At 44.6% G+C, this 21,006-nt stretch overlaps 1 protein-coding gene across 1 annotated transcript in view; it reads left to right on the top strand.

The window, feature by feature from the left end:
* Positions 1–9,025, top strand: part of Aldh7a1 (aldehyde dehydrogenase 7 family member A1) — a 30,817-nt gene extending 21,792 nt beyond the window's left edge. The window contains exons 13-18 of the mRNA XM_057789091.1: positions 410–516; positions 1,520–1,636; positions 1,796–1,893; positions 2,033–2,106; positions 4,776–4,851; positions 6,494–9,025. Coding sequence (XP_057645074.1) covers positions 410–516; positions 1,520–1,636; positions 1,796–1,893; positions 2,033–2,106; positions 4,776–4,851; positions 6,494–6,548 — 527 coding nt within the window. The 3' untranslated portion in view covers positions 6,549–9,025. The remainder of the gene's footprint in view (positions 1–409; positions 517–1,519; positions 1,637–1,795; positions 1,894–2,032; positions 2,107–4,775; positions 4,852–6,493) is intronic.
* Positions 9,026–21,006: the final 11,981 nt, after the last annotated feature.

The raw sequence follows: 21,006 nt of genomic DNA on the forward strand, positions 1-21,006 counted from the left end.
CCACAGAGATTATAGTGGTCTTCAAGAGTGGGCACACTGTTACGAACATGCCAACCCTGTGTTTTTAGGGCATCACTTTGATAGCTCTTTCTCTAAGGTAGGGGTTGGCAAGCATATTCAGTTTGCTATCTGTTTATGTCTGCCTCATAGCTACCCCTGCTCATTTGCATATTATGTATAGCGGCTTTCAGACTGCAAAGGCGGAGTTGAGTAGTTGTATTGGAAGCCACATGCTTGATAGAAAGCGTAAGATGCTAAACATCTGGTCCTTCACAGCAAAAGTTGCTGATTCCTGCTCTTAACTGAGGATAGAGGGAGAAGGGCTTAGCCTCTTAATTTGGAAAGCCACTAACATAAAAACACCATGCTATTGAGAGCAAAATGAAGAGCATCTCTTTTCTCTCCCCAGCAAATATTCTCTATGGACCACTGCATACCAAACAGGCAGTGAGCATGTTTCTTCGAGCCGTGGAAGAAGCGAAGAAACAAGGAGGCACAGTGGCCTTCGGGGGCAAGGTAATGAGAGTTGTGGGTGGATCATGACAGCCTTGTGTCTTTCTTTCCCCTGAACTCAGATTGCTGAGAAAAGGTGGGTCCCAGAAGGGTCCCAGATGGATGCTCTTCTTCTCCCCATTACAAGGGGAAAAGGGTTTTGAGGAATGCATAATGACAGAATAGCCCTGAGACCCAGAAGAAACTGTCATAATAATTGCCCTTGAGTCAGTCCCTAGGACTAGTCGTTACAGAAATAGGGTCTACCCTTGTGTGAGACCTGAGTTCATGGTTCTGTCGACCCTTGCAGGAACAGGTAGAGTTGCATGCAAACAGTTTAGAGTGCAGGGTTGATGCAGAGCTTAGAGCGCCAGAGTTCAGTAAGTGGAGAGGTTGTATGGGGCATGGCTACGCATGCGCCTTTTTGGAGTTTTATGCAATGTATATGAATTCCCTAGGTCTTGTGTAACAGAGTGTCAGAAACTGGTTTGGAAACACTGGAAACTGGATGTTGAAGACCAGTACCGAGTACTGGCGACGTTTCTCTGGGTTGTGGTTGAGTCCTCAAGTGACCTTACCCCAAAGGGCAGGGCACACTGGCCGTATTGGTTTAGGCCTGTTCTGCTGCCTTCATTTATTAACAACTGATGGCCTCCCTGAGGGTCCCACATCCAGATGCCATCACCCCAAGTCTTGGTCGTATTCAGTGTTTGGACTGGGGTAAACGCTACTACTAAATGAGTTACACAATGGGTACAGATTGTCTATTTTAAAATGAATTCAAAAACAAGCATTTCAGCTGTCTGCCCCAACAAATAACGTTACTGTAGCACACAGCATGGTTTTCCTCTCCAAACTCCTCTGTTTTCTCTCTGACAAATAGGAGCAGGAGGGCGTTTTCACTCAAACAGGATGCTGCTTTGGAGAAGCAGTTACCTCCTCATAAATGTAGGAAGGATGATGTCCTCTGATCCCAAGTCGGGGGAAAGGAAACACATCCATTCTTTTTATTTTCCTTCTGCTTAAGGTGATGGATCATCCTGGCAATTACGTAGAACCCACCATTATCACCGGCCTGCCCCATGATGCCCCCATCGTGCATGAGGAGACTTTCGCCCCAATTCTCTATGTCTTCAAATTCAAGGTAAAAAAAGAAAAGATCTAAGCCATGAAAGAAAACAGATTTAGCAAAGCGTTGCCTCTTGGTTTTCTTTTGTGCACTAAAACTCTATTCTATGCCGTGAGCTTTGACCTGAGTACAGTGGTGCTGGTAATGCTCACAGCTTCTGGTCTCGTCCTTTAGAACGAAAGAGAGGTCTTCGAGTGGAACAATGAAGTGAAACAAGGACTCTCGAGTAGCATTTTTACCAAGGATTTGGGCAGAATCTTCCGATGGCTTGGGTATAACTTAGTCTGTTTTGAACGTCTGTAAACGTTTGATGTGGTGGGTGGGTGACTGTGTCCATGTGAGAGCCACACTGTCTGGGCTTTGTTCTGTTTTGATTTCCGGTATTCTCACTGTCCCTCTCCTCGCCCATAGACCCAAAGGTTCAGACTGTGGCATTGTGAACGTCAATATTCCGACCAGTGGGGCTGAGATTGGTGGTGCCTTTGGTATGTAGAGACTTGTTTTTCCTTTTGAAAAGTCACTTTTGGCCGGGCGGTGGTGGCACACGCCTTTAATCCCAGCACTTGGGAGGCAGAGGCAGGCGGATCTCTGTGAGTTCGAGACCAGCCTGGTCTACAAGAGCTAGTTACAGGACAGGCTCCAAAACCACAGAGAAACCCTGTCTCGAAAAACCAAAAAAAAAAAAAAAAAAAGAAAAGTCACTTTTGGTTTGGTCCTAGGCTGATATGCATGTTAGGCCAACATTCTACCACTAAGCTAAGAGCCTCTGCCCTCCTTTCCACACTGAACAGCAAAGAACAGTAGTGTTCGCCTTTACTTTGTCCAGAAATGGAAACCCAAGCTGGATGGTTATCACATGTGCCTTTAATCCCAGCAAGCCACTTGGGAATCAGCAGCAGGTGCATCTCTTGCATCTGAGGCCAATCTAGTCCACAGAGTGAGTTCTATGTCAGCCAGAGCTACACAGAGAAACCTTGTCTCAAGAAAACAACAAAACAAAATAAGAAATGGAAGCACAATTTATATTCTGCAATAATCTGTAATCTGGCATGCCAGAAAGTGCATGCACTCCAAAGCTGAGAACTGGTGGTCTGTGCAGTCTTATGCAGCAGCCTGGGAACTCAGTGCATTTACTATTTACAGTATGGACGGGAGGAGGAGGTAGGTTAGCAATGTCCACAGGAAGTGCTGCGGGGGACGTCTCAGATTGCATTCCTCGGGATTAGGGAGCTGCGCTTGAAATGTTCTGCACACGTGGATTTTAGCCAAAACTCAACTCTTGGTGTGCACCCATACTTGGACCTAGGGAAGGCCTTGCTAATCTCATGGGTCTGAGGTCCTTGGCATGGCTGTGCTCATGTCAACAGCATGCTTTTACTTAGGACTTTACTGTTCCCTCCTCATATTTCACTAGATGAGATACTAAGTTGTATTTTTTTTCTGGACCCTTTGAGGACCCTATTACTTACTGATGTTTACTGATAGCTTTTTTTTGGGGGGGGGTACATGTTAAGTTTAACTTGTTAAAAATTATTCATAGTGGGCAGCAAAGATGGCTTAGTGGGTAAGGAGGTTTGCCACGAGGCCTGAGACTCTGAGTCCAGTCCCTGGATGCTCGAAGGAAAGAACTGACCTTGGAGGTTGTCTTCTGGTCTTTACACTTAGAAAATGTATACAAAAATGAAAAACAAATTATCCAGAATGGTTGAGTGTGGTAGCCCATTCTTGTAATCCCAGCTCTCTGTAGGCTGAGGCAGAAAGATTGCCATAGTGAGGCTAGCCTGGAGTGTGTACCAGGCCAGAAAGGCCCAGCTTGGAAAAAGAAAGACAATAACAAAAAACCTAAAGAAAAAAAAACACTAAGTATAGTAAATATAAGTGGCCTTCCAGAACCGCCTTCCTCCACACTCAGCTTTACATTCTCTCTCTCAACATACACACATGGAAATCAAACAGGCAAAAGACCAGTGAGATAAAAAGAGAAATGCCAAAACTAAATTTAAAAAAAGGTGGGGGGGCTGGAGAGATGGCTCAGAGGTTAAGAGCATTGCCTGTTCTTCCAGAGGTCCTGAGTTCAATTCCCAGCAACCACATGGTGGCTCACATCCATCTGTAATGAGGTCTGGTGCCCTCTTCTGGCCAGCAGGCATACACACAGACAGAATATTGTTTACATAATAAATAAAAAAAACTAAATAAAATTCCAAAAAACCCCAAAACCAAAAAACACCCCAATGGAGTTCACTTTGTTTTGGCTAACTACTCCTGAGCATGGGGCCTGATGTGGAGTGTGGCTGATAAGCACTTCACATGCCACTGAAGGAAACCGATTTCCCTTCGCCATTGGGGTATCGCTTGCCAATAGTCGTTGGTTAGGGCTGGGGCCCAGTCTTCATTTCTCCCTGTTGGTGCTGGGACCACATCTGACTTGAACCTGTAAAGGTTTTGTGTGTGCTGCCACAGTGTCTGTGTCCGTACGTGCCTCAGTTCTGTTGTGTTCGGAAGACACTTGGCTGGGGTCGCCATCACCTCTGGCTCCCACAGTCTTTCTGCTTCCTCTTCCACACACATCCCTGAGCCCTGAGGGAGGGGTCTGATGGCACTCCCTTTTAAAGCCAGTGCACCAGAGCCTCTCGCTCTGCATATTGTTCAACTTGGGTCTCTGTTGCTTTCCTTCTTCCTTTTTTTTTTTAAAGTTTAAAAAACATTTAAGATTTATTTATATGTATGAGTGTTTGTCTTCATGGGTACGTGAGCACCACTTAAATGCCTGGTGCCTGCAGGGGCCAAAAAGAGGGTGCCAGGTCCCTGGGAACTGGAGTTAGAGGTGGTCGTGAGCTGCCATGTGGGTGCTAAGAACTGAACCTGGGCCCCATACAAGAGTGTAGACAGTGCTCTTAACCACTGAGCCATCTCTCCAGCTGCCACTGCCACACCCCTTCCTTCTCTTTTGTTTTGGGGACACACACACATACACACTTTGTAAATCTTATATACCCCAGGCTGACCTTGAACTCATAATCTTCTTACCTCAGTCTCTAGGATTGGGATTATAGATGTGTACTCCCCTACCCAGTGCCCTGTCTTCTTCTGCTAGCTCAGGTGTCTTCTGAGGGCGACAGGAAAGGTGTGCGATGATTTTGCCTTTCTCTAGGAGGAGAGAAGCACACTGGCGGCGGCAGGGAGTCTGGCAGCGATGCCTGGAAGCAGTACATGCGAAGGTCCACATGGTGAGGAAGGGCTCTGGGCAGGAGGGTTGGTCTCTGAGCGTTCGGGAATGGGCTGCTGCTTGTCTGTCTTCCAGTTCTGCCTTCGCTCAGTTCCTCTTGGTTTTACGTTTCCCGACTCTGTAGCTGCCTTTTTGAGCATGCTCCACTACGGGTTAAGCACCACTAATCCCGGATGCTCCCAAATCTGAAAACTTCTGCACTGGCGTGACATAACAAGTGGACAGTTTCTCCAGCTGGCCCTATGACGGGTGTCAGTCATAACAGAGGTATCCTAGGAACGTAAAGTTGCCTTGAGGCAGTGTGTACAGAGAGAGCTACACAAAGCAGGAGTGGACTTCAGGCTGACTTGAGTCCCGTCCCCAAGGTGTTTCCTGTCTATGCAGATGTTCCCAAATCAGAAGAAGGTCTAAAAAAGTGACTCCCACACATTTCCAGTGAAGGACGCTCGCCCTCAATTGTTCCTTCCAGCCTCTTTGTCTAGCTAACAACTGACAATGAGATTTCCTTGTTGGATTCTGCCCCAGAGGTGGAGTAGGGAGGGTGAGAACACCGGGTCACTCAGCATGAGGAGGTGGAAGGAGCCATCCTTTCCATTTCTCCCGTGATGGAGTTTTCTTTCATAGTGAAGTAGAGAGGAGCATGGGGGTTTGGCCTATAAGCTTAGGGGTGGGGGTACCAGCTTAGAAGTATGAAAAAGACTCTGGGGGCCAAGTCAATTAGGACATTTGCCTGGACATGCATGGTGGCTTCTGGAGATGGTGCCTGGGACTTGTTTTATCTTCATTGTGCTCTCTGGCCTACTTGGGTGAAACTGGCTCGAATGCGTGTACGGTAACCTAGGAGACCCAGTCATTGTCATGCCTTGCTCAGTGGGAAGAGTGCTGGGCGGGGCTCCTGAGACCTCAGCCTGGTCCCTTCAGAGCATCTCAAGCTCTGCCACCTGCTGTGCTGTGCGCTGGCCTCTTTTCCTTTTCCTGTGCCCTCAGAACTGCACAGGCAAACAGAGTGTTCTGACTTTTCAGAGCCCATAGACCCAGGATACTTTTCCTCTCAGAAAACCCAAGTGTCTTGTGGTGACTAGTTTGGGAAAAGGAAAAAGAAGCAAATAAACAAAAATCTTTAAAAATTACTACATCCTGGGGCTGGAGAGATGGCTCAGTGGTTAAGAGCATTGCCTGCTCTTCCAAAGGTCCTGAGTTCAATTCCCAGCAACCACATGGTGGCTCACAACCATCTATAATGAGGTCTGGTGTCCTCTTCTGGCTTGTAGGCACACATGTAGACAGAATATTGTATACATAATAAATAAATAAATATAAAAAATTACTACATCCTTATCAATATGGGACTATTTAAATTTCCCCAGATAATGCAATGTGAGTTATTGAGAAAGAAAGTTAAATTGCTCATTGATCATTGCTTACACAGTGATCAAAGGAAACCGGGTGGCAGATGATGTGCATCTCCCAGACATCTGTGTTTCCTTTTATCTTTTCTAAGGAGTCACACTGCCCTGTTTTGTATACCAATTTTTTTCTTACCAACTTGTAAGTTGCTAATATAGATGGGCCTATGTTTTTATGTTATGAAAGTATTCTACAGTATGTATGCACTGCCGTTCACCTAATTCTCTTCCTCCCAGTACCATCAACTACAGCACGGACCTTCCTCTGGCTCAAGGCATCAAGTTTGAGTGACGATGCTTCAATTTGACCTCACAGTCTGCGGCTGCTCTGAAGAGGCCCTAGAGAACTTCGATTTGCCCTGATTGTTTTATGTACCTAGAGTGGCTAATATCTACTGATCCCCAAATGTGACTAAATCAAGATACCCATTTTTCAGATTTTCAAATTAAATATTCTCAACCTAGTTACATTTAGCAAAAGATGGGTTTGGTGAATTTGTGTCATAGGTTACCCTTTTTATTACAGTTAATTATTTCTTAGTTAAGTACATGCAATCACCGGAGATTGGGGGTGTGGAAAACAGATTAGAGAGGAAGAAGAGTGTTTGCCTGCATGACAGAAGGGAACACCAGATCTCATTACAGATGGTTGTGAGCCACCACATGGTTGCTGGGGATTGAACTCAGGACCTGTGCTCTTAACCTCTGAGCCATCTCTCCAGCCCAGAAGAAGAGTCTTTGTGTAGAATGATGAAGACTGTCTTCTGAATAGTGTCGAGTACTCACGGTCCCCTCCTCTGGCAGGGATTGAAGGGACGAGGTACCCTCACATGCTGGGGACCACAGATCTGAGTAGTGTCTAATCAGTCCCCAAGATGAAGGCTGTCTTCTGAGTAGTGGCACAGTCCTCTCCTCTGCCAGGGGTTTGAAGGGGCGAGGCACCCTTACTTGTTTGGGACCACAGCACAGTTTCAGGTACATGTCTTGCAGTGTTCCAAATGACAGTGGGTTATTGTTGGGCGAGGTGAGGGATTTAGGTCAGTTGTGAATGGTTGCCTAGCGTGTGTGAAGTTCTGGGTTCGATTCCGAGCTCTAAAGCAACAACAGCAAAAAAAGGCTCTAATGGCAAAGAATGTCTACCCACTTATGACTCCTGCTTGTGACTGTCAAACAGGAAGAAAAGGGTGGGGATAGATAGACCTTCATTCTTGTCCCAGAACTTGTCACCTGCTGGGAACTCTGGGACTGAAGTCACTCATGAAGCACATCTGGATGCCTTAAGTGACCTCAGAGCGTATGCCAGGGCAGGCTGGTGCAACTGCTCATGGGTTCTTCTCAGTCTCAGTCTCACAGTGCACCCAGGAAAGATCACTGCTGAGCGTCTAAGGTCTCATTGGGAAGCTGTGGACAGGCCCAGTGTACCTGTTCCGTGGTACTGTCACTGTCCTCCAGCGTAGCAGCCACCACCGTGCCTGCTCCTGTCATACTGAGCCCACGCAGAAGCCACTGGAGACTAGGACGTTTGTAGGTAACTTGACGCATCATAGACGACCATAAAGAGTTGGGGGGCTGATTTGATTGCAGTGTGGGGAAGTGGCACTGGTTTCAGATTTGTGTTCACACTGCTCTGTTGTCACCTGTGGGTAGCATTGAGTGGCAGGTCCTTGCCATCCTTGGATAAGAGCCAAGCTAAATACCGATGATGGAGCTACTGAGAGGGTGTTGGCAGGAGTGAGGGTAGGGAAAAAAGACCGTTCGTTTCTTGAGGAAAATTTGACAGTGCCCCAAATTACTAGGAAACTGACATGGCTTGCTAAGATTTGGGGGTGGACTCTAAATCACTGCTGTGGCCATGAGGACAAATTGCCCTTTTTCTTTTTTTTAAGCTGTTTATTTTTTATTTTATTTTTTAAAATTTATTATGTATACAGTGTTCTGCCTGCGTGCATACCTGCACCCCAGAAGAGGGCACCGGATCTCATTACAGATGGTTGTAAGCTACCCTGTGGTTGCTGGGAATTGAACTCAGGACCTCTGGAAGAACAGTTAGTGCTCTTAACCACTGAGCCATCTCTCCAGCCCCAAATTGCCCTTTTTCATAACACACAGAATGCAGTGAGCTGACCAGTTCCTACTGCCTACATTAGAACTCTTCTTGAGACAGGCTTTTTTTTTTTTCACCCAGGAATCTCAATAATTGAGATTATATGTGTGTGTCACTGCCTTGATTGTTTAAAGCAAGAGAATGAAGTTGGAGAATCAGGAACTTGGAATGTAGTTCCCACACCAGGTACACATCTGGAATCTTAGCATTCAAGAGGCAGAGACGAGGATCATGAGTTCTAGGCCATCCTTCAGAACAAGATATCACGAAAAAAACAAAACAAAAATGCAGTCAGGACTAGAACTTTAACTCTGGATGGCCTTGACCCTAGAGATCCACCTGCCTCTGCCTCCCAAGTGCTGGGATTAGAAGTCTACTATCGCACCTGACTAGTACTCATTTTGCTCAAACACAAAAAACCATCTTACACTTCAGGTAAAATTTAAGGAGCTATGTATGATGGTGTGGCATGTGCAGAAGGTACCTTGATGGGGAACTAAAAGCTGATCCAGAGGTTCCTTTGGAAGTTCATCATTTTTATGTATTTCTAGCATGAGGACCTGGTTTGTTGTCATAATGTTTTTATTAAAACTTTAACTTTTAAGTTGTTCTCTGTACTTCTTTTTTACTGATTTAAGAAATAAAGATTACTTACTTGTGTGTGAGGTACATGTATGACGATTCTCCACCTTACATAGAGGCTGCATCATCTCTAGTCTGCATAGCCAATGGGAATCCTGTCTGCAATCCTCGTGAGCTCCTGGAATGACAGGCAGGGCTACGCCCTCCAGGTGTCCTTGTGAGTGCTGGGGCTCCAGACTCAGTCCTGTGTGCTTGTGTGCCAAGTGCCTTCCCTGCTGAGCATCTTCCTGCCTGTTAACATGTTTTTATGTGCTTGGGTTTTTTGCTTAGATGTATGTCTGCACCCACCTGAAGAGTGTTGGAGTTAAAGTTGTGAGCTGATGTGTGGGTGCTAGAAATTGAACCTGGATCCTCTGGAAGATGCTAAGCCATCTCTCCACTCCTATTTCACTCCCTCACCCCCTACCCTGAAATGCAGGGTCCAGGCTGGCCTGGGACTCACTCTGTAGCTGACAATGACCTTGAGTTCCTGATTGTACTGCCTCTCCAGTGCTGGAATTACAGGTGTACATTATCAAGCCGATTTAATGCAGTGCTGAAGAAGGAAACCCAGGCCTTGAGTGGCAAGCAATCTCCCTACAGAGTTCCATTCCCAATCCCTTTAACTTGTATAGAGTCAAAACTATTAATACAGTGTTTACCAAATTTAGAGAATCAAGTCAGAAGTCTTCCTCTACTTTTTTAAAATGATTTATGTGCTTTGGTATTTTGTCTGCATGTATGTCTGTTGATGTCAGGCAGTTAACAGGCAGTTGTGAGCTGCAACGTGGATGCTGGGAATGGAACCCAGGTCCTCTGGAAGAATGGCCAGTGCTCTTAATTGCCAAATCATCTCACCTTTCGACCCCCTTCCTCTGCTTTCTTTTTAAGAGAGAATTTTTAAGAATCAGGGTAGAAAGTAAAGTTTTAGGAAGGGTGAAAGTGTCGCCATAGAAGCCAGTCGCTGTATTCCCTTTCCCAAACCTCCCAAGCGACTGATCGCCGCCTCTCCTGATGCTCTTCGCCACTGTATTTTTAGGTTTACTTTGAGTCTTTTTAATTTTCTGTTTCTGAGTGTTCCATGCATTTATTTCCCTGCACCATGTGCCTGCCTCATGCCCAAGGAGGTGAGAAGAGGGTGTTCAGTTCCCTGGACCTGGAGTTAGGAATGCTTGTGACCTTTTATGTGGGTACTTCAGATCAAAGCACCTACATGGGTCCTCTGCAAAAACAATGGGGATTCCTTTTTTATTATTATTGATTTTATTGAGTTCTACATTTTTCTCTGCTCCCCTCCTTTCTTCCCTCCTCCCCTTCAACCTTCTCCCATGGTCCCCATGTTCCCAGTTTACTCAGGAGATCTTGTCTTTTTCTACTACCCATGTTGATTAGATCTATGTATGTCTCTTTGAGGGTCCTCATTGTTGTCTAAGTTCTCTGGGATTGTGGTTTTTGTAGGCTGGTTTTCTTTGCTTTATGTTTAAAAACCACCTATGAGTGAGTACATGTGATAATTGTCTTTCTGTGTCTGGGTACCTCACTCAAAATAATGTTTTCTAGCTCCATTTTCCTGCAAAATTCAAGATGTCGTTATTTTTTTCTGCTGTGTAGGACTCCATTGTGTAAATGTACCACATTTTCCTTATCCATTCTTTGGTCGAGGGGCATTTAGGTTGTTTCCAGGTTCTGGCTATGACAAACAAAGCTGCTATGAACATAGTTGAGCACATGTCCTTGTGGCACGATAGAGCATTCTTTGAATATATACCCAAAAGTGGTATTACTGGGTCTTGAGAAAGGTTGTTTCCTAATTTTCATGTGTGAGAAATCGCCACACTGACATCCAAAGGGTGAACAACAGACATTCTTAACTGCTACCCCATCTCTCCAAACCCATAGATTTAATTAGTTAATTAATTATCATTTTTCAAGACAGGGTCTTTCATTTTGTAGACCAGGCTGGCCTCAAACTCAGAGATCCAACTGCCACTGCTCCCCTAGGTTTGGAGTATTAACAGCATGTGCTACCACGCCTGGCTTCTTAGTTTTATTTATTTTTCTTTTTATTATTCTCTCTTTTCTTAGATTTATTTTTAATATACAGAAATTTATTTTGTTTGTTTTATTGTTTTTAAGATTTATTTATTATGTATGTAATATTCTGCCTGCATGTATGGCTGCATGGCAGAAGAGGGCACTAGATCTTATTATTGAGAAATAAGCCACCATGGGGTTGCTGAGAATTGAACTCAGGACCTCTGGAAGAATAGCCAGTGCTCTTAACCTCTGAGCCATCTCTCCAGCCTCCAGAAAGTTTTTAAAAAAATTGTGCACATGCTATTTGCTACATGCATGCTTTGCTTATTGCTTGAATCAGGGCAAACATCTCAAATATCATTTATTCATGTTGAACATATTAAAGTCCTTTCTTTTAGATTTTTGAAATACATAGTACAGGAACTGGAGAGATGGCTCAGCACTGACTGTTCTTCCAGAGGACCCAGGCTCAATACCTAGCACTCACGTGGCATTTCACAGCCGTCTCTAACTCCAGCTCCAGGGGATCCAACAATACATGCAGATAAAACATTAGTGCACATAAAATAAATGAAATGCACAATACATTCCTGCCATGTGTAGTCACAAGGGCTTATTCAAGCTGTAACTTAGTAGCCAGCAGCAACAGCCTACCTTTCTCTAGAGAAGTTGTTTTCAACCTTCCTAGTACTGTGGCCCCTTGATACAGTTCCTCATGTTGTGCTGACCCCAAACATATAGTTTTGCTACTGTTATGAATCACAATGTAGATATTTATGGAGACAGAGGTTTGCCGAAAGGGGCCATGACCCGTAGGTTGAGAACCACTGCTCTAGATGTCCCTCTTCCTGCTCTCCCTAGTCTCTTAAAAGCACCCATCCAGCTGGGCAGTGGTGGTGCACACCTTTAATCCCAGTACTTGGGAGGCCCAGGCAGGCAGATCGCTGTGAGTTTGAGGCCAGCCTGGTGTATAGAGCAAGTTCCAGGACAGGCTCCAAAGCCACAGAGAAACCCTGTTTTGAAAAACAAACAAACAACAACAACAACAACAAAACCCTCCTAATTTCAAGATTAATTTTTTATTGTTTCTGTAGGAGTGAGATTATTTTTGTGCCTGGATTATTTCACCAAATTTTAAGTTTCATCGATGTTGATAACAGAATTCTACCCATCGTTAGTGGCTGACTGATATTTTCCATTGTGCATATACACCATATTTCATCTGCACATGTAGGTTGTCATTGGCCATGGTGATGGTGAATTACTAAACCTGGGCGTGCAGATGTCTTATACATTAAGAAGAACTAGGAAGACTTGGATTTTTAAAAACTTGCATACATGTGTCTTGATCTATTCCAGTTTTTAAGGTTCCTTGAAAATGTGTGTCGTTTTGTGGGGTTTTGTTTATTTGTTTTTGGCTTTCCGAGGCAGGGTTTCTCTGTGTAGCCTTGCAGCCTATCCTGGAACTCTGTAGACAAGACTGGCCTCGAACTCACAGAGATCCACCTGCCTCTGCCTCCCAAGTGCTGGAATTAAAGGTGTTTTGTAGCCCAGGTTGATCTCACACTCTAGTGAAAGCTGGCTTCTACCACAATCCCCCTTCCACCCCCCCCATTCCTGGGATTACAGGTGAGTACCACCATGCCCAGCTTGACATCTTAACTTTTAACTTTATTCCTACATGAGATGATTTCAGTTATTGTAAACTGGATTCTATGTGGCCGAGAATGGGAGAGTCTCGGGCGTCATTACGGTGTTGACCTGCAGGTGTCACTGTTGTTTAGTGCCATGTTGGAGCAGGTATGTTGAGCTTCCTAGATTCTAGGGCTCATTCTGGAAGTTTCCAGTCAGCAGGCATGTGCTGAGCTCACTGCCCCATTTTCATCAGTTTTCTTATGTCCTAGTGTAGGAGCAGCCATGATAAACTAAATATGAACAGACCACCCAAAGGAAGCTCTTCCAACCATTATCACCTGCCAGTGTAGGACTCAGCCATCGATAAGTTTAATGGGGGCCTGAGTCTCAGTAGTTCACCCTGAAGCAATACCTGGTTGCAGGAGGAACCACAAACTGAGATTACCCAAGCACCATCCAAGAACAGACCATCTAAAGAAAATGCCTAACATTCCAACCACTATAGATAGGATCACCTGCCAGCACAGACTCAACAGGACACCCCTAGACAAATGTCAGCCAATCAGGGGTCCTGAACCTCAAAAACCCTCACCCCCACCTTTACTACTATAAAAACTCAACTCTAATTGAGCTTGGGACTCTCGTTTATTCCAGTACGTTGGATGTGCGGAGAGACCGAGTTTGCAAACTTGCATAAAATAAAGGCTCTTTGCTTTTACATACTGGACTCAGTCTCCTTGTTGGCTTTTTTGGGGTTTTCATGGATTTGAGCATAACACCAGCACACTCTGTTAGCCGCACAGATCACCCCACTTCCATGGGATAAGCCCAAAAGAGAAACATGTTTGTAATTGTGGGGTTCTATCTTTTAAGTTAAAAATATGATTATGGGGTCTGGATAGATGGCTCAGCAGCTAAGAGCATTGACTGTTCTTCCAGAGGTCCTGAGTTCAATTCCCAGCACCTGAATGGTGCCTCACAACTGTCTGTCTAGTCCCATGGGATCCAATACCCTCTTTTGGAGTTCATGCATACAGACAAATACCCAAATACAAGCCGGGTAGTGGTGACGCATACCTTTAATAGTAGCACTTGGAAAGTAGAGGCAGGAGGATCTCTGTGAGTTTGAGTCAGCCTGATTTACATAGTGAGTTCTTGGCTGGGTATACCTGTTTGAGATTTCAGTACACACACACACACACACATACACACACACAGTATGTATGTATGTGTGTAGGTATGTATACACACACACATTTTGGTTTTTTGTGAGAGGGTTTCACTCTGTAGTCCTTGCTGTCCTGGAACTCATTCTGTGGACCAGACTACCCTTGAACTGAGATAGTCTCCTGCCTCTGCTTCCTGAGTGTTGGGATTAAAGGAGTGCATCACACAGGGCATGTGTAGATTTTTTTTTTTTTTTGAGAGAATCAAAATAGTGTCAGGTTTTCCCTTGTCTGGCTATGACAGTGAGCAGATGTTTGTAACTTCAGTCAGTGAGCACAAGTTCTTGAGATGGGATACTCATGTTCCAGGTACAGTTGCCTGTAACTTCTTGTTTACACAGAACAGTAGTCGAGTCTTCCGCACACCGGTGTGAATGTGATTGTTCTTCTCGCCCGTGGTAGACGGGGAACTATGCGGGACTTTTTTAGCCTCACTTCCCAGGTAGATCAGAGATGTGGATGGTGCTTGCTCAGCCTCACCTCACTGCTTTGGTCAGAGTTTCCAGCTGACCCCTGAATGACCTCAGGGGTACCGAATGTGCCAGTCAGTGCTGGGATGTGGGCTACTGCTTCCATATTGAGTGTCCCAGCAGCAAACCTGCTGAGTCAGATTCCATAGGATCAAGAGAAAAAAAAAACCAAATAAACAAAAGCCACCGCAATGTTTTGAGAGACAAGTTTGGCATAGTTTAGTGGCAGGTTGTTATCTAAAACAAAATAAACAGTGTGTCACTCCCCAGAGTTTGCAGAAATCTTAGAGGAGATAAATTATTTTCAGGTTGGTTTACTGGAGGGCTTTGCTTGATTGAGAGTGAGGAATGAGACCTCACCCTTTCTCCCACTTAATCTGTGGAAAGCTTGACTTTCAACTCAAGCCAGGCTGGAAGTCCCCATTCACTCATCTGGTTACAGCTAAGATCTAGTGTAGGACCTCTGGTTTCGGCTTCTGTCCTATGAGCCCAGAGTAGCCTTGAGACATGTCTGTGTGTGCATCTGTGCCTGCCTGTGTATTTGTGTGTACCTGTGGTGGTGGCCTTACCATTCTGTGCAAAATCAGGGCTAAGGTTTGGGATTATTACACTTGGCAGTTGTTTTATTAAGTGATTATAAGGGGAAAAATCTAGAGCTGATGAGGGGACTCAATGAGTGAAGGTTGAATTATGCGGCTGCTGACTTCAGTTCTTTTCTTTTTGTTCCTGCGTCTCACTCTGTAGCCCCAACTGGGACTCTCAGTGTAGACCAGGCTAGCCTCAAACTCATAGAGATCCACCCACCTCTGCCTTCCCAAACTCTGGGATTAAAGGTGTGTGCCTTTGCTGGGCAAGAAATGCTCTTGAAGAGGAGCTAGTGTGGAACATTCTAGTGGGTGAAGTTGGCCTCAATTCCACTATGCAGCAGCAACAGCAGCCTGAGGTTTGTTCAGAGATGTATCCCTGTGCATGACATGTCTTGTAGAATCTTCTTCAAGTCTTCAGAACTGTGTCATTGTCCCCCTTGCAGTGACTATGGTGCTATAATTATAATTATGCTGGCTGCCCTATTACCTGGGTACCCTGTACCTTTAAGAGACAAGCTCCCACTCCCAATCCCACCCAGGCAAGCTGGTCTCCATTCTTTCTTCCTTTCTCTCTCTTCCCCCATACTCCTTACTTTCCCTTACCTTCCCAATACCCACTAAATAAACTCTCCATACCCAAGCTCTCTCTGTATGGCGTATCTGTCTATCTCCCATCCTCTGCAGTCTCCCATTCACCATGGAGAGAGAGAGAGAGAGAGAGAGAGAGAGAGAGAGAGAGAGAGAGAGAGAGAGGAGAGGACACATAAGAGTGGTAACTGGGAATGGTTTGGGCTTTTGAAACTTCAAAACCCATCCCCAGTGACATACTCCTCCAATAAGACTTTACCTTCTAATCCTTCCCAACCAGTTTCACCAACCATGAGCTGAGCATTCAAACATATGAGCCTATGGGGCCGTTCTCATCCAAACCACTGTAGGTACTATGTTTATGATTGGTACCCAACACTGAAAAAAATCAAAAATGATAATTATCAAACAGTGAATAAAGGAGTATTTGGGAGATACTATATAGTTCATGAAAACCAAATTCACAGGATACGGCATTTAAATCTAAATGTTCCCTACAGACTCAGCCGGCAGAGGTTGTATGCATTCCTGGATGTTGTTCATATGCCTTTGAAGGTTTTACCTGGCTGACAGTCATTTCTCTCTTGGTCATGTGGTGAACAGCCTCCAGCACATTCTCTTAGCACCATGATGCTCTGTCTAAGTGTGTGGGGCCAGGAAGCCATGGCCTGGACTCGTGAGATGGTAAGCCAAAACGATCGTCCTTATTAAGCTGTTCTCTAGGGTTCTTTGTTCTGGCACAGGAAAGAAATCAAAGCTCAAGCTCCTGCATTTCCTCATAGCGAGGATTTAACAGTACGGATACACAGGAGGACAAACATTTATACAAGAAGCTTCCAGACTTGCAAGGAAGCAGAAAGGTCAGTCTAGTGTTAGCCACATCAGCTGGTCCAGGCTGTCTGGTCACTTTTGCTAGCTCTGGCTCTGTTTATTTAATTTAATTTTTAATTTTAATTTTCACGTGTTATGGGTGTTTTGCCTGGCATATGTCTGTGTGTGTGCATGGCTGTTACTCAAGGAGGCCAGAGAAGGCATCAGATTTCCTGGTACTGGAGTCACAGATGGTTGTGAGCAGCTACGTGGGTGCTGGGAATCAAATCCAGGTCCTCTGAAAGAGCAGCCAGTGTTCTTAACCACTGAGCCATCTCTCCAGCTCTCCGGCACTGTTTGTGAAGCCGGAAGCAGAGGATGGGGGTGGCATAACTTGTCCTTTATAAATGTCATGGTCTGATTCATGAAAGTTTACCCAAATGTTAGGAAGTGGCCCATATATAGAAAGCCTGAAGGTGCCAGGACAAAAGATTACAAAAAAACATTGACTTAGAAATAGAAAACCTTGTATTTTTCCAGGAAGACCATGTATCTGGTTTTATGCAGTTCCTTTCATAGGAGGTGTGACCATGTGGAAATATTTACCTGGAGGAGAACCAAGAGGAAAGCTGAGAGCTTCTCAGTCATCGCTCTCAGGGGAAAAAGTACATCCTGCTTCCCCAGCTCTTCATCAGAGCGAAGTTTGGTGCCAGGCCGTAGCTGTGGAGTCTTCAGAGTTGTTCCTTCTTTTATATCACCTCTTTATTAGACAGAATTCAGGACACTGAACTCTTCCCGTGTACAAGTGGGAGGCTCCAGGTCTCCAGCTATGTTCTTTCCTTCTCTGACTAAACCAGGGGAGGGGATATTCCCGAGATCTTCCTTCTTGAGGCCATAGTGGATGTAGAGGTGGGATTCCCACCGACTATTACATGGGCTCCCTGGGAAGGGGAAATTTAGTTTTTTTATGTGACTTGTCCCAAATGACTACCAAATTATTTTATAAACTCGCTTTCATATGATTTGTTATTTTATTATTTTTTGTATGTGTTCATGAGTAACATGTTTGTATGTGTGTGCAGGTGTATATGTTTGTGTGCGCAGAGGCTGGGGGTCAGCATTGAGTGTCATCCTCATTATTGAGATGGAGTCTCTCTCACCGAGTCTGGAGCTCACTGATTCAGTTAGATTGGCTAGCTAGCAGGCATCAAGGATCCCCTACTTATGCCTCTCCAGTGCCAGGATTATAGGCATGTGCCGCTGTGCCTGGATTTTTGTGGAAATATTAGGGATCCCAACTTAGGTCCTCATGTTGTATAGCAACTACTTGCTGAATGGACCGTTTTTAAATGAATGACTACTGATGATATTGAAGCACTGATATTGGAAGGTGAGTAGTTGAGAGTCTCAAGCCCTTTGAAATAATTACATACACTGTCATTTACCTAAAAATCTTAATTCAAAGGGCTGGGGAGATAGCTCATCAGGTAAAAGTACCTGTAGCCATAGCTGATGACCTGACTTGAGTTTAATCTGGGGCGCTCACATGCTACCCAGTGTAAGGAGAGAAATGACTCCCACATGTTGGTTCTCTGAGCTCCATACATTTGCTAGGGCATATGTGTGTCTACACATTACACACATACACCCACGCACACCCACACGCATGCATGCGCGTGCACACACACAAAGGCATATACTAAATAAATATAATTTAAAAGCTCCCCACAGAGACATGCACACAAAACAAATAAAATGCAATTAAAGAAACTCCATTCAGAAATTCATGTAGGATCTAGGGACATAGCTCAATTGGTAGAGGACCTGTCTAGTACTCCCAAGCATATCTGGATGTGGGAGAGACCACCTGTAACCCAGTACTTGAGAGGTAGAAGCAGGAAAATCAGGCGGTTGACGTAATCTTTGGCAAAATATCAGGCTTGAGGCCAGCCTGAGATACATGTGACTCTGCCTCAAAAACACAAATCCATCTGGACAAAAGGAAGACCTTAGTTCCATGGTGTGGGTTTGGAGGAAGTGGAGCTGGAGGGCAGCATCAGCATCCTGCCCTTCCCACTGAGGCACAAAAGGGTATGGATTACCACTGATGTAGCCTTTAGATTTCCCAAGAATCAGAAGGCTGTATATGCTGACCCGAAATGCATGCACTTTTCTGATCAAGCGTGCTAATAGGATTCTGTTCACAGGGCGCCATCTGAGCACAGGAAGAGATCATGTGACTGGACTTAACACACTAAAGACTGCATATTTTGTGTGGGTGAAGATTGGATGAATTAGTTTATACACTGATGATGGAAATGCATATTTAGGATAATAGGTTACCATTTCATTCTTTTTTATTTTTTAAGAATATTTGTGTGTGTGTGTGTGTGTGTGTGTGTTTACAGATGCCTGAGAAGGCCAGAAGGCATTGGATGCCCTGAAGTTATAGGTGATTGCAAGCTGCCTGACATGGCTACTGGGAACTGAACCCAAGTCCTCTGAAACAAACAAACAAACAAAAACCAGTATGTATTTTGGACTCACCTCTTCAGTCGAGTTCTTATTTCTTAAAAAGTTAATCATACACTTGCCATGAGGTGCAGCCTTTCAATTCTTGGTTGTTTTCCAAGGAGAAATGATAATATTGATATAGATTTGTACTAGAATGGTTACAGAACTTTTATTTCTACTATCTATTTATCTATCATCTCTCTACATATCTATCATCTACCTACCTATTACCTATCTACCTACCTACATATCTATCTATCATCTACCTTCCAGCATATCTATTATCTATTTATCTACCTACCTATCATCTATCTATCTATCTATCTATCTATCTATCTATCTACCTACCTACATATTTATCATTTATCTACCTACCTACATATCTATCATCTATCATCTATATATCTACCTACCTATCATCTACTTACCTACATATCTACCTACCTATCATTTATCATCTACCTATCTACCTACACATCTATCATCTATCTATCTACCTACATGTCTGCCTGCCTATCTATCATATCTATCTATCTATCTATCTATCTATCTATCTATCTATCTATCTATCTATCTATCTATCTATCATCTAGTTTTGAGACAGGATTTCTCTGTGTAGCTCTGACTGCCCTGAAACTCAGTCACTTTGTAGACCAGGCTTGCCTTGAACTCTCAAAGATCTATCTGCCTTTGCCTCCTGAGCACTGGGACTAAAGATATGCACACCAGCCCAGCTTACATATATTTTAAAAATATTTATTTTGATTTCAAGTGTATGAGCCTTTGCCTGCATGTATGTACGTGTACCACATATGTGCAGTGCCTACAGAGGCCAGAAGGGGGAGTTGTGATCCATATATGCATAGCTAGGAAGGCATAGAGTTCACTGTTATGCTCAAATAAGGGGACAAGGAGAGCAAGGAAATTCTTACATGACCAGAGCCTGAGAATGCTGGAGAGAAGGAGCCTAAAGATGCTTGGGGCCAAATCTGCTTAGTCCACTGGCACATTGTAACAGGGAACATGGGAATGGAAACAAAGTAACCAGTGTTGCTCCACTAATTTATGCACACTCGGCAGAGAGATAGTCAGAAACTAACAAAGCAACACTCTCAGTGAGTATCTGTAGCTTTCTGGAGAGGGGAGGAGGGATGTTTCTGTCTATAATATTCTTAAAACAGGTAGAAGGGACTGGAGAGACAGCTCAGTGGTTAAGAGCACTTGCTGCTCTTGCAGAGGCCCTGTGTTTGGTTCCCAGCGCCCACATGCTGGTTTACAATCACCTGTAACTACACTGCTAGGGAATCTGCTACTCTCCTTTGGTCTCCATGGGCACCAGGCATGTATAAGGGATACACGCAGGCAAAACACCTCACATACACAATAAGATACACACATCTTTAAAACTTTAGGCAGAGTGATGGCAGGACAAATGGATGCAGACTTCCCCAGACTGCATTTTCTCATACTTAAGTGTATTAAGGCCACTTCCAGAAAGAATTGTCAAAGCGAGGCTTTCTGGCTAGATTCTTAAAGACCTAAAGGATAAGAGTTGTGTGATTCATAAAGACCCATTCATACAGGGGCTTTATCAGCAGACAAGGGCTACAAGGGCCATTTCATGCCCCATTTGTCAGGATCATATACAGAATATCAGTGTAGTGGATGGTGTGTGTGTGTATGGGGGTGGGGGAGAGGGAGACTACATTAATTAGTTAGAAATACAAAAGATAAGAAAAACCACAATAGAAAAAGTGGTTTTCTGTTGGGAGCAGTGAGACTCCAGATCCTGAATTTCTTGTAATCCCCTGGTCTGAGTGCCTACAGCTGCTCTGAGCACGAGACCTTCAGGCGTTCCTGATGGCAGGAGAGTGGTTTCTGGTGGGTTTTGGCTCGGGTGTGGCTATCTCTATATAATCTGCCCTTGAACACAATAAAGGGGGCATTCTTGGGGAATTCAAGGATGACCCGTGTCGCCGTCTCTCTGTCTGTGTGTGTTTGTGTATTTTAACCTCCAGCCCCCTTGCCCGAAGCTCGCGAACTGGGTGCCAGCGCACAGAGCGCAGACACGGGGGCGCAGTGCGTGGCAGCTTTCAGTCTTTCTGCCCATACTATTGAAAAGGCTTTGCATCTAGACACAACAAAGATAGCCTGGACA

This window comes from Chionomys nivalis, chromosome 14 (assembly GCF_950005125.1).
Source record: "Chionomys nivalis chromosome 14, mChiNiv1.1, whole genome shotgun sequence".
Lineage (NCBI taxonomy): Eukaryota > Metazoa > Chordata > Mammalia > Rodentia > Cricetidae > Chionomys > Chionomys nivalis.